General features: G+C 47.7%; 3 protein-coding genes across 3 annotated transcripts in view; 2 read left to right on the top strand and 1 right to left on the bottom strand.

Annotated features, from left to right (window-relative positions):
• Window positions 1–216: 216 nt before the first annotated feature.
• On the bottom strand, window positions 217–2,549 carry tmem203 (transmembrane protein 203). The gene has a single exon (XM_062413360.1). It carries the CDS (start codon window positions 2,452–2,454, stop codon window positions 2,038–2,040), a length of 417 nt encoding a protein of 138 aa, XP_062269344.1. The 5' UTR covers window positions 2,455–2,549; the 3' UTR covers window positions 217–2,037.
• A 1,254-nt stretch (window positions 2,550–3,803) lies between these two features.
• alad (aminolevulinate dehydratase) lies at window positions 3,804–8,040 on the top strand. Its single transcript, XM_062413359.1, has 12 exons — window positions 3,804–3,880; window positions 5,091–5,216; window positions 5,339–5,389; window positions 5,717–5,813; window positions 5,931–6,066; window positions 6,147–6,230; window positions 6,622–6,710; window positions 6,800–6,855; window positions 6,931–7,018; window positions 7,109–7,195; window positions 7,286–7,415; window positions 7,521–8,040. Exons 2-12 carry the CDS (start codon window positions 5,098–5,100, stop codon window positions 7,577–7,579), a joined length of 996 nt encoding a protein of 331 aa, XP_062269343.1. The 5' UTR covers window positions 3,804–3,880; window positions 5,091–5,097; the 3' UTR covers window positions 7,580–8,040.
• A 539-nt stretch (window positions 8,041–8,579) lies between these two features.
• Window positions 8,580–19,689, top strand: part of npr2 (natriuretic peptide receptor 2) — a 41,631-nt gene continuing 30,521 nt past the window's right edge. The window contains exons 1-2 of the mRNA XM_062413358.1: window positions 8,580–10,440; window positions 17,886–18,067. Of these exons, the coding sequence (XP_062269342.1) occupies window positions 9,747–10,440; window positions 17,886–18,067 (876 nt within the window). The 5' untranslated portion in view covers window positions 8,580–9,746. The remainder of the gene's footprint in view (window positions 10,441–17,885; window positions 18,068–19,689) is intronic.

The following is a 19,689-nucleotide window of genomic DNA, read 5'->3' as shown; positions in this document are numbered from 1 at the left end:
ATTTCAAAATGAAACTATTTTAGGTCACACAGTTTACACAGGATTTCTGCTAGATGATTTTGACATGTTCCTGACTGTACAACACAATCATTAATATGAAAGAAGCATAATTTTGAAGCTGTGAAGTCACAGGAAAGCAGAGCCTCCTTGTGGCAGAAGCTGCAGCAACAGACACTATGACCCACTGACGACAGAATAGTAATTAGACAACAGTGATAAAATGTTGATGATTTATTTACATGTATATATACAGTTGGACAACATCGATGCCATAACATAAATAAAAGATATGGTGACTTCATTCAAAAAGAAGAATCTACATTTACATAATACACAATAACGGTTCAGTGTGGAAGATTTAGGTGAAAGGATCTATTGGTAGAAATTGACTATAAAATAATACTAGTGATGTTTCTACTAGTAGGTTTCATCTTAAATGTTTTCTTTACCCTCGGATGGGCTTTTATATTTAAACACATTATGGGTCCTCTCTACGGAGGCCACCATGTTTATTTACAGTAGCCCAGAATGGACAAACTAAACCTTTTGAGTTTTTTATGACACCTCAAGGCTTCCACAGGTTCTCTTTCATGATTTGGAAGGGGAGGGTGAAATGAGGGGTATTCAGCTGCAACATGCAACTTCACCACTAGATGTCTCTAAGCTCTACACACTGAACCTTTAAAACGAGGCACAAATACATAATATAATACAAAATATGAGCAGTACACACACACACACACACAGTGAAAACTTCACATATTGTACAAAATAAACCGATATCCAGGGAAGATGTGTGCTCACAGCTGACTGCTAGTGGAGATCTCATTCAGTTCCTCTACATCGGGGTCTTGTCTTGATGGAGCGGACAACGAGGCAATGAGGGAGCACAAAGCATGAGTAGCGCTTCCTGTGACGGGCAACAGAGCGAGACGTGAGATAATAAATCCGACCACGTCTCAGTCACCTGTTTCCTCTAGGGACAAATCACTAATGCTGCAGCAGCTCTTCGACCCACTAGAAGTTGCCCCAATGCCCGTGTCAGTACTGCCGTGAGGTTTCTTCCGTTTATTGAATTTGTGGTCTGTGCACATCTGCATTACTACATAAAATCGGCCATCTGGTATAAATTTCACTCATGGCTCAGTGTCCACCTTTGACTGCACCACAGTCATGGTTCAGGTACTACCATAGTCCCAATGCACCGTTACTGCTCTGACATCTTCTCCAAATCTTTGTGTTCCAACAACTCAAGTCACAAACCATCCTGACGGAAAAGGGGCTCAGAAACATTGAGATAAACAATGTCTACTTTCAGTCTCCTTCCATTCAGTGTAGAGATGGATACCATTTTGTTTATGTCTGCACTACAGGGCCAAAAGTATGTGGTCATTTTGTTATTCTTACATGTTCTCATTTTAAAACCATAGGCAGAACATGAGAGCCTTCACTCTTCTGCTTTCAGGGGATGATTTCAGTAATTCAAGGAGGATTCTGTGAAGCAATCAGGTTCTTCCACACCAGACAACAGAACACAGATTTCTACTTGGACCTGACTTTGTGCACTGGACCATTGTGAAGTCAAAACGTTAGTTACAAAGCTGGAAGGGCATTATTGTCCAAAAAGATCACAGTGTTCTGGGATACTTGGATTTCCTTTCATTGGAACTACGGGGTCCAAACAAGAAAAATCTGCCCTGGTTCAGATGTGCACTACGCTTATAGACAAGGTGGCCACATACTTTCGGCCACACAGCGCTTTCAGGAGGAAGCTAATAGATCCTCTGCTCCTGCTTTAAAAATACAACAATTTAAAGTTAAGTAAGCATCATGGACTTTATCGCTGTTGGAAACACAGATGACAATTCTGGTGTGACCTGGAACATGTATGTGGAAAACAATAAAAGTGTTGCCGTGTTTTTAAGGTGCCGATAAACCAAAAGGTAGAATCACACCACTGTTATTCAAATCTCAAAAGGCAGACGAGGACTGCTCTCTGACCGGTGACAGGACCGCACGACCACGAGCGGCCGCTCCTCAGTTGACGCGGCACGCTCGGATCATGAGCAGCTGCAGCAGGATGAACAGCGGAGAGACGATGAGGCCGAACCACAGGTCTCTGGCTTGCTCCTGCTCGGCCAGCTTCTGACACAGCAGCACCTCGCACACCAGTTTCAGGCTGAGCACGGTCAGCACCCACAGCAGCCGCAGCACCGCCAGGCGCTTCTCGTTCTCCTGGTACAGCCGGATGGACACGATGGCCGTGAAGTAGGTGCTGAGGCCGTCGGCGGCAAACAGCGGGACGAAGACCAGCCACCAGCTCAGCGTGGGCGTGAACATGTCGGCTCGCAGGGCCACCAGCATGCTGAAGACGAGCAGAGCCAACAGGTGGAGGAAGAGTTCGAAGGTGGCGAAGCCCAGCCACTGGACCAGTTCCCTCAGGGAGAACAGCATGGTGGCGGGCGGCGGGGGGGATTTCAACCAGGGGCGGTCTGACTCAGGGGCTCAATGGGCCCCAGAGAGGGGACAGCAGGGGGGGGGGGGGGGGGGGGGGGATGAGGCGTCACTGAGCACAAGTGGTGAAGACGTCCCTCTTCTCTCGTGGCTACATCTTCAAACCCGCCCCGGGGAGGTGGTGTTGCTAGGGCTGATGGCAGCTCGGCCACTCTGGAGACTGACTCACAACAAACACACAAAAACAACACCATTAGGAAAAGGGCTGACACCCACACACACTAACTCAGAGGGGACAGGGCCCACACCACGTCCTCCTGGGGGACAGACAGGGAGTCCAGCCTCCATCTTTACATCACAGTGACTTGTCAGTTCCAAGTTTAGCTTCATTAAACCCTCTTGAATCCGGAGTCGAGGATATAAACCGGTCCAGCTCCAGCTCCTCAGTGATTCACAGTGTAGCCTGTTAGCATGGGAGCTAACCCCTGCCCTAGATGTGCAGTGGTGCTCGTCACAACATCTGGACTCACCGACGGACACGTGGTCCCTGCCACAGCACGTTTGTTTACCTCAACAGCCGCGGGCCCCCTCCTGCTCCATGTGTCCGGGGGGTAAACACCTCACTGAGCTAACAGCCCGTTAGCATCGCAGCTGCTCAGCCTCTTCTTCTCTCGCGCTGGGGAAATGTCGCGAGATTTAGAGAACGGGATTCTACTGTGGCCGGTAAGACTTCTTCTTCTTCTCCTTTGGGGTTTCACAACGAGTGTGCATTACCGCCACCCGCTGGTTAGGAGAATGGACCAGGATGTCTTCTAATTATGTTATTTATTCTATTGAGCTAAAAAAAACTGTCCTCTCAATTTCTACTAAATACAGTTTCTACTTTTTATTTTTATTATAATTTATTCATGAAATTCAATGAGAGCAGCCAACAGAAGAGAATGTAGAATACAATCCCAGAGTCAGTGACTTCTATTAAATCACTTCTTAAAACCCAATACTTATAGATTTGCTTTCATGTGATGTTGTGTTTTCATTGTGTTTTTATTGTTGTCTTGTCATCTTTAATTTAATTGTCTTGGTTGTTGTCAAAAGCACTTTGTGAACTCTGTGATTATCAGCTCGTGCCTGGAACCTTGAACCCACGGAATTAGAAAACCTCAAAACTTTTACCTAATTTTCCAATTCTGTAGAAAAATGGTTACTGAACAGTGAGACATGTCATCAACTGGAATAGTCTTGTTGTTGTGAATCTACTTCGCATCTCCAGGCCAGCAGGGGGCGGCAATGCACCATAAACGCTAGTTTGCCAAGTAGTTCACACTCCAGCCGCTAGCAGGCGGTAGCTGCGTCACCACAAACCGTCTGTCCCAGAAGAAAACTGAAGTGAGTTGTTTGAGAAGTCGCAGGTTTTCATCACAACAAGGTAAACGTGTGTTTTTTCAGTAGTTATCGTGTTTTTATACACGTGTTTTTACTGTAACACCACGAGTTCAACAAACCACCGCAGTGTTGTTGTGTTTAAATGTCTTCTTCATGGCCTCGTTAGGAGCCAAGGTGACTAAATGACGTGCAGCTCTTAAGACACACAAATATGATCGTTCACACTAACCCTAACCCATTACTTTTGTGTTTCAAGCTTTTTAAACAACAAACCGGGAACCCGTATGTTCTCGTGCTGTTCGGCTCTGACACGTGATCTTTGTGTTTTCATTCATTTCCGTGTTGACAGGTTTGAGGAAAACGACATTTACAGGAAAACTAATATTCATATTGTCTGTTTAATACAATGGTTCATGTACAATCCGTTCACTGGACAGATTCCCACACTTTTAGTTTTTACACTTCATTTATTAGCTGCATTATTTTTTATATGCCTCTTTCATGTTATTATTTTCTAAAGCATATTTCTGACTCTAGCTGTCGTAATATTAGTAATAATAATAATAATTATTGTAGTACAGTTTAAAACCTTTCACAAATCTGAGGTGATATGTGGTATAAGCTCAATTAACATTATATCCACATATATTAGACTTGTGTCACATTGTTGATTAAATATATTGTGCAAAAGAAAACTCTATTGAAATAGTTATTGAACTTGCTTTATTGCCTAATCCTAATATTCAGGTTTCATTAATTCAAGTTGACCTGGATCCTGCATCATGGGATCAAACCAGTGATACGTGTTGATTAGTTCGGACGACAGGAATCTGTGAAACCACCTGATTCCTACTGAGTCAGCAAAGTCAGTCAACGAGAGAATATTGAATTAAAGCCCAACTTCATGACCTGTTACATAAAAGTCGTTAATTATTCAAGAAATTCAAGAAAATTATCTTTTTTACTGCCGAGAAATAAATGTGGAGTCACGGAGAAGGAATATTCGTGGAGGAAATGCTCCTAAACTACCAAAATAAAAGTTTGTTATTCAGTATGAATGCTCTTCATGCCGAGTCAGAGCCCCGGTGCTGTTTGGAGAAGCAGTGTCACGCATGCTTGGTCAGTTTGAACGGTGACTGAGCCGAAGCACTGGAGCGTGAGAGCGGGTGTTTTCCTCGGCCGGGTGAAAAGGGACCCGCCCCCGTCTCTCTCTCTCTCTGTTTCATCCCCGGTCGTCTCTTCTTTCACTTCAGGGCAAAGATGCAGACGCCAGCGGAGTCCATCGTCCACAGCGGGTACTTCCACCCGACGCTGCGGTGCTGGCAGACCTGCGCCGCGGACCTGAGAGCCGATAATCTCATCTACCCGATCTTCATCACGTAAATGACAATTCTTTTGTTTGTGGAATCGAAGTTTCTGTCGTAGAAAAAATGAGTCTTCAGCCAGAAGTCAACTACAGTGTGTGTTTTGACATTTCTCTGGTTGTCGTTCTCTCCCACAGAGACAGTGCGGACGCGGTGGAGCCCATCGGCAGCCTGCCGGGACAGGCCAGGTGAGAGGGAGAGGGACATCCGTGATCCATAACCATCATAGTCAAGTCGTAACTGTCAGGTTCCCCCACTGAGGCTGTGGTCCAGAGATAAGAGCCGTCAGGCCGGGTGGAGCCGGTCCCACTCTGGACCTGGACACAGATAAGAAGAGAATCCACCAAACCTTTTCTTCTTCACTAAACAAACTGCCAACTGGCCCTGAAGGCTTCGGACTCAAGCTTTTGAATTTCAGTTTGAAGTCTGAAATATGTTTAGTAGTATAATTACGACCTGAAAGACCCTTTTGTGTTTTCTCACTCTATGATATTTGTGTGTGCTCTCGTGAACAGATACGGGGTGAACAAGCTGGAGGCGCTGCTACAGCCGCTGGTAGAGAACGGCTTGAAATGTGTGCTGGTGTTCGGTGTTCCGGCAAAGATAGCAAAGGTGTGTAAAACCTGTGTCCTCCACGGCTTGTGTCTCTGTCTCTGCTGTGTCCGTGGGGCTGTCACATTCTGATAAACAGCCAAACCCTCTCTGGACATCTTGTCTCGTCCCCGTCAGGACGAGAGAGGTTCAGGCGCCGACAAAGACGACACGCCGGCCGTCCTGGCCGTGAAGAAAATCCGCTCTCTGTTCCCGGAGCTGCTGGTGGCCTGTGACGTCTGCCTGTGTCCCTACACGTCTCATGGACACTGTGGTCGGTGCCTCCTCAGATCATTCACCTCCGGTTTCTTTCACCTGAAGAAGACGATGTGCCTCACATGTTTTTCTTTCCAGGAATCCTGAATGAGGACGGCACTCTGAACAATGACGCCAGCTGCCTGCGTCTGGGAGAAGTGGCCGTGGCTTACGCCCTCGCTGGTAACTTCAGTTTCTCACGAGACAAACATGAACCACAACTCTTCTTCTTTTCACGGAGCCCTGCTTCGGGATCTTAACCATCTTTTAAGAGTAGGGACGTATTTGTACTTTCATGTTTACTAATCGTAAGACCAGCTAAAAAAATACAAGATTTAGTTTCACATAATAAAAGGGAAATTCAATTGTGAAGCGGGATTTGAGACAATACAAAGCCCATAATGAGAGATATGATTTCAAAACTGAATTACTGGTTAAAGTTGATAAAAAGATCAGCTTTTGATATGGCTTTGTTAAATCCACACAAATAATATCTCACCCAGAGATTCAAGGCTTAAGCTGAAGTTATTGTTAGATATTAAAATGTGTGTGCGTGTGTGTGTGTCTCCTTCAGGCTGTCACATCATCGCCCCGTCTGATATGATGGATGGAAGAGTCCGAGCTATTAAACAAGCGCTGCTGTCCAACGGTTTGGGAAACAAGGTAAACGACTGAAAACCAACTAACTCAATGTTTTCTGACTTTGTCCCTCGATGTTATCATATTGATGTTTGTGTGCGTCTCTCCTGCAGGTGTCCGTGCTGAGCTACAGTGCAAAGTTTGCCTCTTGTTATTACGGGCCCTTCAGGTGAGTGAGTCTGGAATCGAACATGAGACCGAACTTTGAGGACAGGCTGAAGCCTCCTGCTGTGTTTCTCCACAGAGACGCTGCTCAGTCCAAACCTGCGTTCGGGGACAGACGCTGCTACCAGCTGCCTCCCGGAGCCAGAGGACTCGCCCTCCGAGCTGTGGTGAGTCCCCCCGTGAGCCCCCCTGTGCGTGGTGCCGTCCCTGTTGTGTTGACACGGTTGTGCGAGACGTTGTGTTTTTTTGTGCTGCAGGAGCGAGACGTGAGAGAAGGAGCCGACATGCTGATGGTGAAACCAGGTCTGCCTTATCTGGACATTGTGAGAGAAGTCAAGGACAAGGTGTGGACCCGGATCAGTCGAAGACGATGAGGAGCAGATCCTCAGAGAGACAAGTCCCAGAAGTGAATTCTCTCTTTTGTGTCCGTTCAGTTCCCCAATCACCCGCTGGCCGTGTACAACGTGTCGGGGGAGTACGCCATGCTGTGGCACGGAGCGCAGGCCGGGGCCTTCGACCTGCGGGCCGCTGTGATGGAGGCCATGACCTCCTTCCGCCGGGCAGGTGAGGGGGGGGGGGTTAGTTTTGCTGTGCGGACGCCCTGAGGACACGGGACACTGGAATGAAAAGACGTTCTGGATGTGATGTGACTTTATTGTTGTTTTGCAGGTGCTGACATCATCATCACCTACTTCGCCCCTCAGCTGCTCACCTGGCTGAAGCAGTGACGACCGAGGATCTGAAGCCAAACGACCATCATGACAGATTCGTTTTAAAACTACACACCACATGTGAACAAAGAGCACGAAGGGGAACGAGTGAAGGTATGAAGACGAGCAGCCTCTTCAGCTTCAGGCCTCCATGATTCTTATTTTTGTTAGATACGGATAAAAAGGAAAAAGTACAGTAGCTTTATTCCTTCTGATATTTTTAGGGTTAAGAGCTAAACACTGAGAAGTTTCCAGGTTCTTGTTGTTGTTGTTGTTATCCAGAAGGAGGCGTCTCCTGTGTGTCACTGGGATCAGCTTCACATGAACTGAGCCGACTCCCTGAACTAATGTGATGATAATCAAACTTCTCTGTTGTGAGGCCGGACAAACGTCTGATGTGTGAACGTGTGACACTTCTCCAAACAAGCTTCTGTTGATGAGGGAAATAAATGAATAAATAAATATCATTCCCAGCTACACTCGTGTCTTTGTGTTATTTGTGTAATGCTTGAAAAAACAAGACTTAAACAACAATTTGATAAAAACTTTTTATCTGTGTAAACAAGCTGCAAATGTAAAAATCTAGAATTAACCAATTTAAGTACAAATTAATTTTACTTTAAAACGTTTGAAGTGTTCATTGACCTGTGACTGACTGCAGGGGGCAGTAATTCACCAATAACGTTGCATGGAAAAAAAGAAGAACTTGAAGTTTATAATAAAGATAAATAGAGTTTGACTGAATGTGAATTGAGCCAAAATATAAAAAAATGTCGAGCTGAGATTCGAGTTCCTTCTCGATATGAAGCCACAGTTCACGGTGTTGTAAACAAACCAAACGGCCACGTGACCAGTAAACAAACAAGAAGCTGTGAAGCAACTGATCCTGGGGTCGACCAGAAGAAGGTATGAAGAGTTTCTTCTCCTATTGCCTTTTGAATCTTGGCATAATAATGCATCTCTTCCAAACAATGCCTTAATTAATAATTTTTAAATTGATTGAGGCAATTCCACGTAGAGCCGGAAGCAGCAGAGTCAAGGGCCTCGTGTGTCCCTCACTCCTCATCCCCTCAGCACAGAGCTGGAAGTTCAGATAACAAAGGGTGTACAGGCTGGTTCTGGAGGAAGAGTTGGTTTGATTCCTGCCACCGAGCAAGGCACTGACCTCTGACCTCTCTGGGGGACAGGTGTAATCGAGCAGGGACGTGAAAAGACAAATTCCATCTTGTGCACAGCGCCAGTGACATTCTCTTGTAATGTCGATGAAACAAAACCTGTCGTTGAAAACTTTATTTATGACTCGTAGGATGGAAGGAATCCCTCAAATCTGCTGAGTCATCAAATCAGCCAGGAAACACACATCCTCTGATATCTCAGGTCAAAGGTCACCACAGGTTCGCCACAGGAAGCGAATGATACAGTCCTGTGACTCACATGCTGCCTTACACACCAATCACACCGATCAGCCAGTCAGTCTACAGCGCCACCAACAGGCAGCTGCATGTTTACTGCAGGAAAGACTGTTTCAGGCCCAGATCCTGTGAAACTTCCGCGCGTGTTGAATGACCGCCAGGGGGCGACTCACCTCCACGGTACTGGATTTATTTACACACTGCAAAAAGTGTCACGCACTGAAATTCCACTTGTTATTCAGTTTGTGTTGCTTTTCTTCGCTGTGGTATTTTGTGTGTGTTCTTGTTTTCGGAGGCAGATGAATCTGATCCTTGAGGGAAAGTGGCAGGAGATCCTCAACGTGCAGTGGAATCACCTGAACGCACCCAGATGCGTCTGAGACTCCGGGACTCGGCGGTGATTTATTGACGCTGTGGACACTTCTTGCAGTGCGTGACGTGAGGGGGCAGAGCAGTGGGCTGCTGTGATTTAAGTTGCCGTCATCTGGATGGATGTTATCACTCTGAGACAGACCAGCGGCTCCAGGACCGCGCTGCGCCCGAGGAACCTCCTTTCCACCTGGATTTTACGCATGGCGCTGCCGGGCTGGCTCCACATCAGGACGCACGACCTGCTCTGAGTGGTGTAGAGGGAGCGAAGCAGGGAAACTGCGGGAGACGGATACTTATGGTTTGGTGGGAGCGTGCCACAGCCGCCCGTGACTCCTCTCCTAACGGTGCGCCCTCCGTGGCCGTACTCGCTCTCCGGGACTTCCACGCGGCTGGCACGCGCGATGGGATGCAGAAGCGCGCTGGGATGCTGCCTGCTCGTGGCGCTGTCCTGCTGCCTCCCGCCCGGCTGCACAGGTAACATCACCGTGGCCGTGATGCTGCCGGACAACCACCACAAGTACCCGTGGGCTCTGCCGCGCGTCTTCCCGGCCATCCTCATGGCGCACGAGGACCTGCACGCGAAGCACGGGCTTCTGCTCGGCCGGTTCATCAACATCCTCAACTACAGCACCGAGGACCCGGTGGCGGGCTCCTGTGCGGAGAGCCGTGCGCAGGTCGTGGCCGTGGACGCGAAGCTCTACATCCGCCCGGACGCGTTCTTCGGCCCCGGGTGCGTGTACCCGCTCGCCTCCGTGGGCCGGTTCGCGTCCCACTGGAAGCTCCCGCTGATCACAGCTGGAGGTCCCGCGTTCGGCTTCGACAAGCGGGAGGAGTACCGGACCATCGTGCGCAGCGGGCCCTCCACCACCAAGCTGGGCGAGTTCGCCAACGTCCTGCACACGCACTTCAACTGGACGTCCCGCGCCGTGGTGATCTTCCACGACCTGCGGCAGGACGACCGGCCGCACTACTTCCTCTCGGAGGGCATCTTCCTGAACCTGAAGGAGGAGATGAACGTCACGGTGGAGGCGCAGCCGTACGAGGACGACAAGGACTACAAGGACCTCATCGCTTTCATGAAGGAGCACGGGAGAAGTAAGTTCACGCTGGTTGACACCAAAGTGGCGTTTAAAGTTCAAAACCCTGTGCGTCATGGAGCGACATCTGGTGTTGTTCCAAACTGAACATAGACATCGTGTTGTTGTGTCTGGGTTGTTGTTGTTGTTGTTGCAAACTCGTTAGAATAAGCATCTGCCTGTCAGGGGCTGGAGAAGTGGATGATGCGCACGGGGAACAGCTCAGTCAATTTGTCACCAAGACGCCTCTAGTTGTGTGTCTGTGGATTGAAGTGCACGTGTCTGTTGTGATAAATGTGTAGAGTTTATTGGACGTGTTTGACTGAAACGCTTCAGCGGGAATGAGGTCAGATCCAGACTGAGCTGGACTGGAGGACGCAGAGGAATGTTTAGGCTGCTGGTTTATTGCCCGAGGAAGACCACCACCTGCGTTTATAACACACACACACACACACACACACACACACACACACACTCAAACACACTCACACACTGAGGTTGTGCCCTCTCAGCCAAAAACAGGCTTTTTGTTTGTGCGATGTTCAGAATCTACTTCACTCGTGTTGCGATGCCAAACTTCATTAAAACGTGCACAGAAGTTCATCAAAGTTCACCGAAGTTAAATCAAAGTGCAGATGCCAAAGTTCCTAAAGGCAATGTGAACTTCAGCCACATCTCATTTGAGTTCCTGTGCGTAAATGTGCGTAAAAATGACGCTCGAGTGATTTTAAATATTTCTATTCGATGGAGTGATTGGGGAATAAACTTGTGAGTTTGAATTTCTGGAACAACATGATACGGAAAGAAAATTAAAATCCCTCAAATTTAAAAATAGTTCTCTCCCAAGTCGCAGAGCAGCAACACGCGAACAAACTCGTTTCTATATTTAAGTAATGAAGCATATAAGCCACACAGAGTTAAACGTCATTCTGCTGTTACGTTTAATTAAGTGGAAACATTGTGAGGTGGACTCATTACTGCTGTTGTGTAAAGGTACTTGTGTGTGTGTGTGTGTGTTTGCTGCAGCTCTGAGGTTGTAGCCATGTTGCTTTATTAATAGTAAACTTTTAAATTAGTCATCATAACACAAGACATTAATAGGAACGTTTGGGTTGCCAGGTTGTGAAAAATCCCCCCGACTTATCGTTTTATATGGAAAAAAATTGTTATAAATGTCAATCTTCATCAAAATGTCTCAAAACAACTTGATCTACGAGAGTTAAAGTGTAAATGCCACGTTGGATAAACATGAGATGAATAAATCATAACTTTGTGTTTGAGGGAACGTGTGATCAAATGAATTATTACTTGTTAAAGTAAAATTAAAAATCAAAGCAGAAGATGAGGATTATAATTTGGGGGATTTTCATGCTGCTCAGAGCAGACGGATCAGACGCTCCTCTCCTTTTAGTTGTAAATAAAACATGTAAAGACACAACAGTTCCCACGATGAGCAAACACTTGAGAGTGGAAAGATACAACATCACTGTCTGCCTCGACCGGCTGGGGAGAGAGGAGAGAAATGTGAGAGAGAAGAGAGGGAGAGGAGGAGAGAGGAGGAGAGATATGTGGGAGAGAAGAGAGTGAGAGGAGGAGAGATATGTGGGAGAGAAGAGAGGGAGAGGAGGTGAGATGAGGAGAGAAGCGAGGGAGAGGAGGAGAGAGAAGGAGAGAGGAGAAAAATGTGGGAGAGAAGAGAGGGAGAGGAGGAGAGAGGAGGAGAGAGGAGGAGAGACATGTGGGAGAGAAGAGAGTGAGAGGAGGTGAGATGAGGAGAGAAGCGAGGGAGAGGAGGAGAGAAGCGAGGGAGAGGAGGAGAGAGAAGGAGAGAGGAGGAGAGATATGTGGGAGAGAAGAGAGTGAGAGGAGGTGAGATGAGGAGAGAAGCGAGGGAGAGGAGGAGAGAGAAGGAGAGAGGAGAAAAATGTGGGAGAGAAGAGAGGGAGAGGAGGAGAGAAGCGAGGGAGAGGAGGAGAGAAGCGAGGGAGAGGAGGAGAGAGAAGGAGAGAGGAGGAGAGATATGTGGGAGAGAAGAGAGGGAGAGGAGGAGAGATGCGAGGGAGAGGAGGAGAGAGGAGGAGAGAGAAGGAGAGAGGAGGAGAGAGGAGGAGAGAGGAGGAGAGATATGTGGGAGAGAAGAGAGGGAGAGGAGGAGAGAAGCGAGGGAGAGGAGGAGAGAGGAGGAGAGAGAAGGAGAGAGGAGGAGAGAGGAGGAGAGAGGAGGAGAGAGGAGAGAGGAGATCAGTCTCGTGCCAAACTAAACTCTAACAGCAGCAGCAGCAGATCAGCAAACACTTACATTAATGTCTCCATGTTTTCACGAAGCTGATTTGTGGCGTGTTTGTGAGGCGGAGACAACCCCCCCCCCCCCCCCCCCCCCCCCCCGCCTGAGAGGAAACACTCACACAGGTCGAGTGAGAGCGACGTGTTTCCGTCCTGTAGTTTGAAGAACACAACCTGACGCACAACTCTGTGAGTCAAATGTTTTCTCTAAATATTTGGAGTCTTTAGCAATGCCCGGTTGATCCTGACAGTACATGTGTGTGTGTGTGTGTGTGTGTGTGTGTGTGTGTGTGTGTGTGTGTGTGTGTTACAAACACTCATCGGCCTTCACTCCCGGGAGCGTTTGAAGAGAATCCTTTTTGGAACTGACTCAACATCTGAGAGCGAAATCTGCTTCCAACAAATAAGTGTTTGGGTCGTGAGGTTTCTGGCTTTCAAACATTTGAACCTGTTGTTGCAGTAACGCCGTCAACAAACAGTGGAACAAACACAGGTAATGAACTGGTGGTCGAGCAGCGGGGGAAGGGGGGGGGGGTGAAAGGTGCATGCCACCGACCTCCCCCCCTCCTCACGCCGGGGGTGAATTATGGTGCTGCCACAGCCAGCTGGAGGTCACGGCAGCTAATGGTTTTGTCAGGGCTTGTCCGGGCTCGGAGTTCAGCTCGCAGCCGATAACCTCCGGCCCGTCAGCTGGCAAGACACTGAGATGAGGGGGGGGGGCTTTAGATGTGAAGCAGCAAGTGGCTGTGTGTCGATGCCAGTTAAACACAAACACCTAACTCCCCAAATTCCTGCTTCTAATCACCATATAACCGTTAACCTGAGGCCTCTACTGATTAAATGAGCCAATGTGAGACATATCAATATCTCATTTTGTGTTTGCCGATGTAAAAAGTTGTTGCCATGTACATTTATTGAATCATTTGTTCTAATATTTACGTTAAGAAATGAATTATCTGATCCTGGAAAGCTCGTTAGTTTGTTAGTCTCCATTCAGGGACTTTTATCGTCTTAAAACTCTGTAACGTGCAGATTTTACTTCAAAATCTTGTACTTCAGTGTAAATGTATTTCATGGGAGCTGTACTTCACACGATCGACTAAATAAATGTGGCCTCACTCCCTCCCTCCCTAGATTGATCCATGTCCCATCTACTAACATGGAGGAAGTAGGTTTAATGACCTGTACTGCAGCCGGCCACCAGGGGGCCATCAAGATGATTTGGCTTCACTTTTGTGGATCTGTCATGTCGTCCATCTTTGTTGATCAATTCTTGATCGTCCATAAAATAGATCTTAATAAAATGAGTGATAAGTGCACGGACGTGTTACCTTTTGATTTCTAAAATAAACCTGTGCACCACAGCCTGGACGGATAATGGACGTCCTGCTCTGCAGATCACTGTGAATGTATTCAAGCTGCCATCCCACTGCCCCCCCCCCCCCCCCCCCCGATGCTCCTCACTCCATTAGTGACACACGAGAGCGCAGTGAGTGGAATAACACACCCGGCCGTGTTGCATGTGTTTCTCTTTGTGGAGGACACACTATGCCAGTGGGTCGTGATGAAAAGAGAGTCCCTTCACAAAGGAGCTCAGGTAGCGGCTCGGCGTAATTACAGAAATCCCGTCTCCTGTGAAAAGACTCCCAGGATGCAGCAGCGCCGAGGCGAAGCTACAACTCGTCTATTTAACAGAACAAAAGCCCCCCCGACTGATTAGATGCTGACAAAACCTGCGAGCTGGAGGATAATCCACAAACATGTGTCATCACAGAAGAATCCGGCGTTATCCAATTAAGAAAGTGGCAAAACCACAAGACTGGCTCCAGTGGGGGATCATCCACGGAGCCGTCCAACACGGGGACAAGTCCTGACTCACAATCTAAACTCAGTGGGATAACTAGAAGTCCAATGGTTCCTTTAATTTAAATCAAGCTTCACCAAGTTATCAGACTCACAGATTTCAGTCCTCGATGTTTCTCATCAAGATCCGTGAATCGTTCTCAGTGGAAATATCAAAAGAAAAATCCCAAAACTTAGCCTGTGTGTAGTTCTTGCTCCGAGTTGTGCGGAAATGTGTTGAGTAGTTTGTGTGTAATCTACAGACAGTCTGTGATTTCCCAGTAACACCGACTTGGTGGAACAGGGGCCATTCCAGTTGGAGGCTGTGGTTTGTGCTGCTGCTGCATTGTGTGGGAGGTGTTCCTAATATTTTGTCGACTCCATGTTAATCAATGAGAGTAGATTAAAACAGGAAGTGAAGTTTGGGTCCTCTGTGGTGGACGGACCGGTCGCAGGACTGCAGCTGAGCGTGGGACACTGGGATCAGAGGTGTCCTCATGTCAGTGATATATTATAACATAACAGTCCTGATATTAGAGGACACGGATATCGGGGGGGGCACACACCCTGCTCGAGATGCAACAGAATCCGAGTGAAGGCTGAATCTGTTTGATCCGAACTCTCTGTGCAGCTTCCTGCTGTGTTCACCAGGAACAGCCGCTCCATCACATCCAGTGCACGAGTGGGCACGGTGGTTGAACCGCGTTCAAACACAGGCCCCGCGAGCGACCACGAACGCCACAGTGCCGCGAATGTCCACTGATGAAAAAACATTACGGGCCTCGTGAAAGTGTCGAAACAAGGAGTTTGAAGGATATTTCTCTAATGAGCTCAAATCCCTTTGTGCTTCATCACGTTGTCCCTGTTTCCTTTTCTTGGTTTTAAGCCCTTTCTTCTGAAATGACACAAAGAGCTCGTAAACGTCTGTCGTCTGTTGTGTCGTTTTGTGTGTTTGCTGTTTGTATATAACTCGTGTTTAGAAGTGTGTCTCCACCTTTGGATCATGATTTCTGGTGGTTTCATTGTCAGAAGACAATCGTCCAAATAGGGACACAGTTAACGCAGAGTGGGGACAGAAGGCTGCGAGGGTTATACACCTATTCCACGGATCTGTCACTCAGGATGTTTGTGTCTTTCCTTCCTGAACATTGGAGATAAACAATGGTTTCTAATGAGCTTCTAACGGATCCACAGTCTTCAACTTACTGGACCAGGAAACCTTCTCCTGATTCCAAGTCACTGAACCATCAGACTCATTTTCAAGCTGCTGTTCTTGGGGTAAACAACCTCGACTTGTTCTTGGGCCCAGCTCTCCGTCAGATGGCTCCACAGGTTTCTATCAACCACCAGGCAGCAGATCCCAGCTCCTCCTTCAGGTAGAAGCCTCGTGACAACCTCGTCCAGATGAAAATGTGACTCTCAGACCTAATGACTCATCTGAGAAGGAGCTTTTTTACTGCAGCATGGTGACAGGAGCCGAGTCTGTGGAGTGGAACAACTTGTACCGACACAGTTTAATGTGCTGTTGTGTGAAAAGCCCGCGCAGGTTCCACGCGTTGTGCGACTGCTACGACACAGGAGGACATTTTCCACCCGTCGTGTGGAGCCTTTACTTTGGGAGCCGTCCAGGAGACAGCAGGACGACTTGGCACGGCGTCAAACACTGGAAGAGACCAGAGTCCAACTGGTCTCACACACCAGGAAACGTCTGCTAACTGGGAGCGCTGCCTCGGAGCTGGCAGCAGACGCTCTCACATACGCTGCAGATGGAAATAAAGCTGAAGTTCTTTTCTTGTATGTGACTCACCAGCGGGGGGGTGGTAGGTGGGGGGGTGGTGGTGGCAGGGTGAAGGTGTTGGAGACTGCGACAGAGCAGAGGTCTCACTCCGAGCCGAGCGCTGGAGGCCGTTTTTTGAGGAGATTGTGAGGAAGCAGCTGGAGACGGGTTCAGGGGTCGGACTCGTTCACCGGGACGAGGACAACGTTCAGGCGGGGGGGGGGGGGGGGCCTTATCACCTAAAGCTCCCAGATTCCATTAAAGTTGACGTCTTCCGTCTCCTACATGTGCGGCTCCTCTCTCTTATCCTGAGACGTTCCAGTTCCGCAGCCGGATCATGTCAGAAAAAAAAATTGACTTGAATTTGTTCAAGTCAACCCCCCCCCCCCCGCTAAGTGGTCGACCTTCAGTGCAGGTCTCAAGATCCTCGACTTTAAAGCTATAATGTCTTTTCCCTTTGTCTTTAAAGCACAGTAATATTTTTTTGACTAAGACAGAAATGTTTCTGAGTTGAAAATCCACGACTTATATGGTATTTTTTATTTCAGGTTCCTGAATGATTGCTCGTGTTGACATTTAACATTTCCAGACCGGGTGTTCTTTTTGAATTGGACTCGTGTCCCGGTCGTCTCTGACTGATTCCTGTCTCCACTCCCACGTCTTCTCTGCTGTTTGTCTTCAGCACATCTGCTGCAGCCCCGAGACACACGTCAAAGACTTTTATTAGAAGCAGACACATGTTTGAAATGAGCTGCTCACGTAACGCTGCTTGTTTCATGAAGTGGTGAACCTCAGGATGAACCTTATTGGTTTTGCGATAGCGAGCCGGATCAATTAGAAGCCGACGGATGTTTAATCATCGAGACGACTCGGCCGCGGTGGAGCTGCAGATGTGAGACGTCACCACCTCGCTGATGACATCACTGTTTCCAAAACGTCCTCGAGTCTTTGCAGATTTCTGCTTTGAGAGCGATGATGATTATCTGAAATATCTTGGCCAAATTTCCTCCCAAGCTCACTGGTGCTGTGAAACCGAACACAGGGAGTTAAGTCTTCAACAGAGGGCTTATTCCGAAAAGGAAACATGAGGATATCTCAGAGAGAACGGGCCCACACCCCCCGATCGAGGCCCCTGGTTGGTACGGCCCACCCTCCAGCCCCCCCCGACCAGCAGGTTCCCGAGCTCTCAGCCGGACTGATGGTGATGTGGCTCCGTTTGACATCTGGTGTTTATCCACCTCTTGTTTGGTTGTAAGGAATCGAACACAGGCCACGCGTCCCGTCACGTGACTGTGGCCTTCCACTTCACACCGAGAGGAAATGGAATGGATCCACAGGTCAGAGCTGTGGGATCATTTTCGGCTGCGTTCCAATTCCAATTAACTCATTTCTCTTCTTCTTCGTCGTCTATTGTTAATGGAAATAAACAGAAATGTTGCTGCAATGACCGATTTATTCATTTGTGTGTTTTTTTAACTCAGTAAAACACAGAGTTGTCGTATTTGAAAGAAAAGTGAACACGTTATTCTTAACCTTCTGGTCTGTGGTGCTCCCGTCTGCAGTCGTGTACCTCTGTGGCCCCCTGGAGACGTTCCTGAACATCATGAAGCTGTTCCAGAGCGAGGTCCAGGACCCGGAGAACTACGCCATCTTCTACCTGGACGTCTTCGCCGAGAGCCTGACGGACCGCCGGCCGTGGCAGAGCCCCGACTTTGACTGGGCTGATCCCATTGACGTCTTTAAGGTACAAACACACAAACATACACACAGGCTGTCACATGTTTGGGTCATTACTCCAGATGAGTTGAGGCTGTGCTCAGATTCCTCGTGCAGTAGATTTATTGGATGTGAACTGTCTCAGTCTAAGCAGCTTTCTAATTGAAGGCAGGAAACGACAGCAGAACCCAAACCACCATGTGGCTCCGGAGGAGGACGTCTGTTTCTGCTCATTTCCTCCCAGCGTCCAACAATCTTTATCAGACTGTGCTCGGCCGAGGGCCACAGAAACACCGCGCGTTCGAATCCGGACGAAAACCAACAGTTTGATAAAGAGACGTTTTTTTAGAAGAAGTTTCCCTCGATTCCAGGAAGTTTCTGGAGTAGTTTTTCAAAACCTTGGAGCCAAACGAGTCAGAGTTTGAAGATCCGGAGTATTACATGGAGTAGTGGAAGCTGTAGTTTCTTACAGCATTAAAGATAACAAGCTGCCACGTGTAGTGAGACAGATTTCCAACAGACACTTTGTTAGAAACAAGGGTTTTAAATCTTGGGACAACGATATATATAAACTCTAAAAAGAGCAGAAAGCCTTTTTTTCGGGGACCTTTTCAATCTGACATCGTTTCCTTCTTGTTTCTGAGCTGCTCACATTCACTCGATGTTTCTAAGCAGCTGTGAGTTGATGTTATTTCCCCGGACGTGGACGCAGGCCTTTCTAATCGATGCAGATATCAGAAATGTGGGCATGGATTCAATGTTCCAGAACTCGTCCCACCGACTGACACGGCCCTGTCAGAGCCTCTCAGGCTGCGGCTCATCGTTCATCACTGTTTCCACTACACACATTCTGCAAAGCACCACACACACAACCCCACAGTATGAAGTCGTTGAAAAGGAGCAACAACTCTGAGAGCCGAGCTTCACTTAACACGTCCAACGACAATTAGTGCAAGGCCGGCGTTGGAAAGTTGAATCAGGGGAATATTTAATACTAATGACGCTTATGTATATGTAAAAACATCATATTTTCCGGTAGGCTAATTGAGCCCCCCCGCTGGACATGCCCCCCCCGTCGCTCCACCACTTTACAGGGTGAAATTCCTGCATGACATTAATGAATTAGAGGGATGTGTTTCCACAGGAAGCCGAGCAGCGCGGGCGCAGACGTGTCGCTCGTCTCATTAGTTTCCTCTAAATGTCACGATGGCTTCTCTTCATTCACCGAACACTAAGTTCTGAGGGAGAGCGGCGTCTGCTCGATGTGCTCTTAACACTTAACGTGTTCAAAATGCATTTACGTTTTGTTTTAAATTAATGTCGTGCCTGAATGTATCTCCACCTTTTTATCTTCGTACGTTTAAAAATACCATCTTATCTCTTATTCTCTAATTTCATGGGAAGTTTAATTATAGTTCATTTGTTTGTTTGTGTGGTGACATTGGATTCATTTCAAGCTTTAAAACCATTTAAGATTATTTGATTTATGGACGAAGTGAAGGGATTTGCTGTTTTGAAACCACTAATGAGTATTAAACAGCTTTTGCATTATCTCTTGATCTGGTTTGAATCCGTCTGCCTCTTGAGCTGAACCTTGACTGGAGAACAAACTGTTGGCTTCCAGTTCGCTGATGGTGCAAAGCGCTGGTT

This window comes from Platichthys flesus, chromosome 19 (assembly GCF_949316205.1).
Source record: "Platichthys flesus chromosome 19, fPlaFle2.1, whole genome shotgun sequence".
Classification (NCBI taxonomy): Eukaryota; Metazoa; Chordata; class Actinopteri; order Pleuronectiformes; family Pleuronectidae; genus Platichthys; species Platichthys flesus.
This window is presented reverse-complemented; position numbering and strand designations above follow the sequence as displayed.

Bases quoted from the DNA above. Each gene is read 5' to 3' on its own strand.
- tmem203 (XM_062413360.1), bottom strand. From the start codon at position 2,454: ATGCTGTTCTCCCTGAGGGAACTGGTCCAGTGGCTGGGCTTCGCCACC.
- alad (XM_062413359.1), top strand. From the start codon at position 5,098: ATGCAGACGCCAGCGGAGTCCATCGTCCACAGCGGGTACTTCCACCCG. The intron at 5,390-5,716 runs GTGAGAGGGAGA...TCTCGTGAACAG, and splicing joins AGCCTGCCGGGACAGGCCAG to ATACGGGGTGAACAAGCTGG. The intron at 7,019-7,108 runs GTGAGTCCCCCC...TTTGTGCTGCAG, and splicing joins GACTCGCCCTCCGAGCTGTG to GAGCGAGACGTGAGAGAAGG.